This window comes from Cynara cardunculus, unplaced genomic scaffold (assembly GCF_001531365.2).
Source record: "Cynara cardunculus var. scolymus isolate 2C unplaced genomic scaffold, CcrdV1 Un_Scaffold_5334, whole genome shotgun sequence".
Classification (NCBI taxonomy): Eukaryota; Viridiplantae; Streptophyta; class Magnoliopsida; order Asterales; family Asteraceae; genus Cynara; species Cynara cardunculus.
In genome coordinates this window covers 23,570-30,420 of record NW_020202357.1, presented here as the reverse complement: position 1 = coordinate 30,420, position 6,851 = coordinate 23,570, and the positions used below count along the sequence as shown (strand labels likewise).

At 33.7% G+C, this 6,851-nt stretch overlaps 2 protein-coding genes across 2 annotated transcripts; both read right to left on the bottom strand.

Moving 5' to 3' along the window:
- Window positions 1-382: 382 nt before the first annotated feature.
- Window positions 383-1,198, bottom strand: LOC112504361. The gene has a single exon (XM_025108301.1). It carries the CDS (start codon window positions 1,196-1,198, stop codon window positions 383-385), a length of 816 nt encoding a protein of 271 aa, XP_024964069.1.
- A 4,052-nt stretch (window positions 1,199-5,250) lies between these two features.
- On the bottom strand, window positions 5,251-6,696 carry LOC112504362 (aquaporin-5-like). The gene is made up of 3 exons (XM_025108302.1): window positions 6,594-6,696; window positions 6,398-6,491; window positions 5,251-6,245 (listed from the first exon to the last, which is right to left on the bottom strand). Exons 1-3 carry the CDS (start codon window positions 6,677-6,679, stop codon window positions 5,475-5,477), a joined length of 951 nt encoding a protein of 316 aa, XP_024964070.1. The 5' UTR covers window positions 6,680-6,696; the 3' UTR covers window positions 5,251-5,474.
- Between the last annotated feature and the right edge of the window lie 155 nt (window positions 6,697-6,851).

The following is a 6,851-nucleotide window of genomic DNA, read 5'->3' as shown; positions in this document are numbered from 1 at the left end:
ATTTTTTGAAGGTCTATTATGCTTCAAACGATCTTATACCATCTTAAGTGTTGTAGTTTGGATCTGCTCAAGCATTCCAGGTAAAGCAGTGCGTATACAACGTGCCATCTCTTCGGCAATGTTCACTTCTGGCTGTGTAGGCTGAATCGGTGGTCTACTAGGACCACTTTGGCTTCTGGTTGGGGTTGAGGTCACTCCCTCGACTCTATTATTTATATATTTTAAAAAAAATGGGTTTTATGTTATGTAGTACAAGAGCATGTATTTTGGAATTTTTGGACTCTGTATTTGTAATATTGTTCTTGTACTTTAGACCTTGGTGGGATTTAACATGTATTATCTGTATGAATTATATGTTATATGCAAAGTGAGTTTAGGGGTGTTACACACATGCTTCACAAATATGGTTAAGAGGAGTAACAAAAGGCAGTCCTTTTACCAATTCATGTTTATGCATGAGAGATAGGGTGTTGAGATTGACATGTCCAAATCTCTTATGCCACAGAAGTGAAGTGTCCTTAACGTTTATGGCTAAGGCAAGAAAGCTCTCATTGTCAAATCTTATTGGGAACATTTTGTTGCTAGTCATAATGATTCTACCAATTGGTGAGTTTGTAGAATCAGTAACTTCACAACACCCATCTTTGAATACCAATCTATATCCCTTGAGTATGAGTTGTCCCACACTTAATAAATTATGCTTTAGACCAGGGACATAGAAGACATCAGAAATCCTCTTGTCTTTGTTCCTGATTTTAATTGAGATATCCCCATTCCCATATACAATGAGTTTTTTATCATCTCCTGTTCTCACATCCTTCTTTTTGGATTCTTCTAAATTGAGAAACAAATCCTTGTTTCCTGTCATATGATTGCTACACCCATTGTCTAAGTACCACAGATCACTCATGCTTTTCTCTTGTATACTTAGCATCATAAACATAGTGTCATCATTTTGACTGTCCTCTTTGCGTATAAAATTAGAGGTCTTATTCTCCTCAAATATTCTTTTCCTACAGAATTTTATTGTATGACCAAGCTTATCACAATACAAACACTTGATTTGAGTAAAAGACTTACCTCTACCTTTGCCTTTGAAGTTCCCTGATGTTTGTTCTTCTCCGCCGAAGTCCACTCCTTTTTGTTTTTCATTTGTGCTTGACTCCCAATGCGATTGAGTCTGGAATGCATGCTCCATCATGGGGACCTCAAACTGTTTCATACGGAGTTCATGATACTGTAATGTGCCCAAGAGAGTTTCTAAGGAGAAATTTGATAAATCCTTAGATTCTTCAATGGCGACTACTACATATTCAAACTTTTTGGTGAAGCTATGAAGTATTTTTTTCAACTATGCTTCTATCACTAATATTTTCCCCCATTAAGTCTCATTTGGTTAGTAGAACAATAACTCTTGTGTAGTACTCCTCGATTGACTCAGTTTCCTTCATCTTGAGATTATCAAACTCACATCTTAGTGTTTGTAATCTCACAGTTTTAACCTTCTCTTCTCCTCTATAGGATTTATAAAGCAGCGCTTCTTTGGCAGACTAGGATGATGAGATTCTTTCAAAGATGCTATCGTCCACAGCCTGATAGATTAATAACAGGGCTCTCTTATCTTTCCTTCTTGTTTCATTGAGGATACTAGTCTGCAGGGCAGTAGGTGCTGTCGAGTTTTCTGGTTCTATGATTCCTTCTTCGATAATGGATCATAGGTCTTGTGACTTAAACATCACCTTCATTTAGATGCTCCAATGGAAGTAATTCCTTCCATTTAATCAGGGTAATTGTGTCTGTGATTGGGGTAGTAAGGGGTTTGTAATTTTGTCTGTGATTGGGGTAGTAAGGGGTTTTGAGAAGAAGAAGCCATACATATGTGGCTCTGATACCATATGTTGGATAATTAAAACTATGAAAAACAGAACAAAGTTTACACAAACATAACAAACTTTATTTCCATTTAAAAGACATCATATCCAAAAAAATACATCAACCAAACAAAGAACAATGATCAAACATAAATAGACTACGAAAGAAGTATCCGTTAACTAACGGATTGTGAACAGTGCAGAAATGAATAAGATGATGTTTAGCTTATAAATCAACAGATGCTCTAATAGCATGCTCGGATATAACTGCTCCTTCTTCTGGTTTCTCCTAGATCCCTCCTTTGGTGAAAATTTGCATTCTCTAGTTCGACATGTTCATTGGGCTGGAAGTTCGTTTAAAATTCATGAAGGTGAGAGGTGGCTGGAATCTGATCCGTCACCGGAATCTAAGTGGCCGGCACTCAAGTTTGGAAACCAGTCATGCACTGAAAATAGAGAGGATACTCTTTCCTTTTTTTTTTGACGTCTATATGCGGTAAGAACATCAGAGAGATTGAGAGAGAAAAGAGGTTTACTTTGCAAATCACGTTATTTGTATAAACTGTACAAACATCATTCAACCAATCATAAATTTTTCATTTTGTTCATTGTTTTTGTAATTATGAGAGGATGATTAATCATTTTTATTGTGGAGGGTGTTAATCATGGATATTATCATCTTCATTATATTAATTTTAGAGAAATACATAAAACAGTTTCATTAAAATTTCATAAATATTATATAAAACAATTTTATAACCATATAATAAACAACTTCAAAAAAAAGTATTATAGGAAACAATTTCATAACATTAAACAATTTTATGATTTTTTTTTTTCATAAGATTAAACAATGAAATTGACGAATGAAGGTGATTTGCACGGTTTGTAAAAACATGGGTGGTTTACATTTGATAGCTTTTATATATATATATATATATATATATATGTGTGTGTGTGTGTGTGTGTGTGTGTGTATATGAGGAACTTTTTTTAAAAACTTTTTAATTTATGAGATACGTGAGATCTAATTTAAAACACAAAAAATTAATTAAAAAAATCTAAAGTAAATTAAAACTCTTCCTCTCTCATCTCTCTCCCCTCCTTATTTTTCTCATATTTTCTCTATCATATCTTTTTTCTCCATAACATACACGTATATATTCAATTGAATATGAAATCAAGGTAAACACATTGTGAACACTTTTTTAGAAATACTTTTATGATTTGTGAATGCATTGTGAACACACTCTAAATCTATGATCTGATGTAGTTTGTGAATATATTATGAACACAAGCTAAATCAATAAACTAAATTTAAATATAACTTTTGTGAACACCCTAGTAAAAAAATTATTAAGGTTTTCTACATTGTGTTCATAATGTGTTCATCTTGTATGCACGATGTGTATGTTAATACAGAGATGAGAGAGAGAAAGAGATAAGTATGAAAATTTTCTTAAAGATACATTAATTTTGATTTAAAACTAGAAGGATACTCGCACAATGCAACGTGATACATCTCGATTTTAATGTTTCGTTTTATTTATTTCTTTGTCTCAGTCGATGTTATAATACGGTTTTATGTGGTTTTGATAAAACGATAATGTTTTTATTTTTTAATAAAATATAAATATGAAAATATCATAAAAAATGAAAAAAATATTGATATTAGTATCAAACTAACTATTTAATTTTTTTTTTGTGTATTTCTTTAATTCATTTTTTTATTTGTGTTTAATCATATAACTTTTGTATTGATAATAATTAAGTATTTTATTAGAAGTTAATGATTATCCTAATTATATTTTTTTTTTGTGTATTTCTTTAATTCATTTTTTTATTTTTGTTTAATAATATAATTTTTGTATTGATAATAATTWAGTATTTTATTAAAAGTTAATGATTATCCTAATTATATTTTAGATTTTTTATATTTAAAATGAGATATTTATCATGTATTGTATTATGTTTATCTGTAGTTAGTTAGACGGTTTCAAACATGAAGCTTTAATAAGTTATATTTATGCACATTTTAGGGGCTGTTTGACAGTTGCTGAATGATTTAGTTCAGAATAGTTAAGAGGTTAGAATGGCTAAGAGGATCAGAATGGTTAAGTGCTGAATGAAACAAGGTTGTTTGGTAATTGTTCTCTGAATGACAGCAAATTACCATTTTAACCCTAGTTATGATATAGTACTGAATAAACCAACATACAATTACCAAAGATGATGTTTCTTCATATCAGTATCAAATCCTCAAGAAATTGMAAAATGTCGGTAATCCAATCATCATTAACATTGTTACAAACATGAAATAAGCAATAAACACCATCAATTTCCAAAGAAAAATGATAAATTCCCTAAACCAAACCCTAGATTTATGCAAGATCAAGAAACCGAGACCTGCTGGAAGAAACTGAAATTAACATTGTTACAAACATGAGAGGAGAGGATGCGACGTGAGACCTGCTGGAAGAAGGCGGAGACGGCGACGTGAGGCGGCGACGAGCGGCGGCGACGACAGACCTGTTGGAAGAAGGCGACGTGGGGGGAGGGGCTGGGATTTGAAGACCAGCGACGTGGGGGGAGGGGCTGTGAAGAAGAAGCGATGTGTGCTGTTGGTAGTTATGGAAGACCGACGAGGGGGGGGAAGACGGTGATGGAGGGGGGGAAGACGGTGATGGAGGGGGATGGATGTGAAGAAGGGAGGGCATAGTTGGAAAAATGAACATCTGAATGGTTTAGTGAGGTAGTGGATGCAAAATGGTTAAGAGGTTATTGTAATCATTAAGAGGGTTGTTTTTTTTTTTTGCCAAACAGATTTAACCTCTTACCGATTAAGAGGTTGGCTCTTAATGTAACCATTAAGTGCCAAACAAACAGCCCCTTACTTGTAATCTTGAATTTTAAGTAATATGCATCAACAAACAGTACTTCATGTATAAAAAATGGTTTTTAAAAGTTTTTGTTAAATGCTTTATAATATAGTATAGAAAAGGATAATTATCGCCTTAATTATTCTAAATAATTAATAAAATTAATTTTTATCAATATGTGACTTAGGATGGATCTCATGGATCTCACATATTGGAGTTCTAAAAAAATACTAAGTTCGTATATATAAAGATCGTATGAGAAATAGAGTTAAGTTGACAAGTGTGAGAAGTGATTTTAGACCATTGATCACCTTTAATCTCGAACTCATATATGAATCGTTTGATATGAGAATTAATCTGGTGCATCTCACATCGGTACATCTCATCTTAATATGCATTTAAGAATGTATATCATTCCTTACGCTTTTCATTCTAACTCTTTTTTTCACCTGAACTCAACCATATATAAATGTACATTATTACAATTGTCTAAAAAAATAATTTATCATAAAAATTACAAAAGTTACATATCATGTTACATCACATAACATCAAGCAAATGACAACCAAAAAGAAAGAAAGAAAAACAATTCTTAATTTTGATCACTAGGAAATTAATTAATTAATGTTGAGAGGATTTGATACATTATTTAATTAATTATAGGTAATTATTTAATAATTTGAGAGCATTAGTCAAATTACAAGATTAATGATGACATATCATATCAAATCAAGGCTCTCAAAACATTGAAGAAATCATGTCTGTAACCATTGGCATGGAAATGATTAGTTGGAATAATCTTGGTGTAGACATAAAACGCCATGCAAGCGATGGTAGGGCCTGCCCAGAACACCCAGTGGCCATCCCATAAATGACCTCCTCTAATCATGGCTGGTCCCAAACATCTCGCTGGATTCATCCCTGCACCAGAATAACCTTTCTTTCCTGTTAGACTCGTCGAGATAAACACAAGAAGTCCCAACACAATTCCAATTACCGAGAACACGATAACATGACCCCCCAAAGCCTTTGCTTGCCGATGGTCGTATGCCATCCAAATAGAAGCGAAAAGGAAGATGAAAGTGCAAATTATTTCGAGCCAAAGGGCTTGGCTCGTTTCCATGCCCATTGGTCCGATTGGGCCAATAGTACACCCTCCGAGTGCAAAAGTCTGCTCGATGTTGGTGCTCACAACAGCTTGAAGAGCTAGTGCACCAAGTAGAGCACCCACACATTGTGCAAGTATGTAGATGAAGGCTCGAGAGAGGGAAATGAGACCAACAAGGGCTGCTGAGAAGGATATGACTGGATTCATGTGTCCACCTGAAATTGGGCAAACCGCTAGGAGAAGGATGGTGATGGTGATGGCAATCAGGATGGACATTAAAACATTTGGTGTTTTCGTTTGGGTCTCAACCGATGAAATGACTATTGTGTCTAACATGAACACTAGAACAGCCGTGCCAAGTAACTCTCCAACCGATGCCCGCCAAACCTAATGGAAATTTTGGATTATTAATATTAATTTCTTAACACAAAATTTTAATTCAACTTTAATGATTGTATAAAGATATATAACATAAAATGTGAATTAAACACAAAAAGATGTACAATATATATAAACTGAATTTGAGTAGATATACTGACATTCAAGGAATAAAGATCCTCCAAACCCAACCTATCTCCCAAAGTAAGAGAATCTGATCCCTTCTTTCTTTGATCAACTTCCCATGGCTCTATCCTGCAAAACATGATCAAAAGTGAAATGACAACGTTGCCCCTTCAAGATATGGCATTTGGTAAAAAAATTCAAAGACGATGGAGGGCTAAATGTGGAAATTGCCTAGGTGTGGATGAGAAGGGTTGAACTCTATTCGCACAAGAAAGGCTTTCTTCATCAACCACCACTTGCCCACCATTTGTTGCCATCACTTAAAAGAGCTCCTTTGCTAGATGTGTTACGAACTCAAGGGATTTATATACACAATCAAATCCATGTCCACCGTTGGATCATTATATAAGGGTGTATCTTCAAATTAATAATATGTAATATGCATATATATATATATATATATATATATGTATATATATATATATATAT

What these genes read in the sequence shown, in the direction of transcription:
- LOC112504361 (XM_025108301.1), bottom strand. Translation starts at nt 1,198, where the DNA reads ATGGAGCATGCATTCCAGACTCAATCGCATTGGGAGTCAAGCACAAAT.
- LOC112504362 (XM_025108302.1), bottom strand. Translation starts at nt 6,679, where the DNA reads ATGGCAACAAATGGTGGGCAAGTGGTGGTTGATGAAGAAAGCCTTTCT. An exon ending in CCCTTCTCATCCACACCTAG is followed by an intron (nt 6,492 to 6,593) that starts GCAATTTCCACA and finishes CATGTTTTGCAG; the next exon opens with GATAGAGCCATGGGAAGTTG. An exon ending in AGGATCTTTATTCCTTGAAT is followed by an intron (nt 6,246 to 6,397) that starts GTCAGTATATCT and finishes AATTTCCATTAG; the next exon opens with GTTTGGCGGGCATCGGTTGG.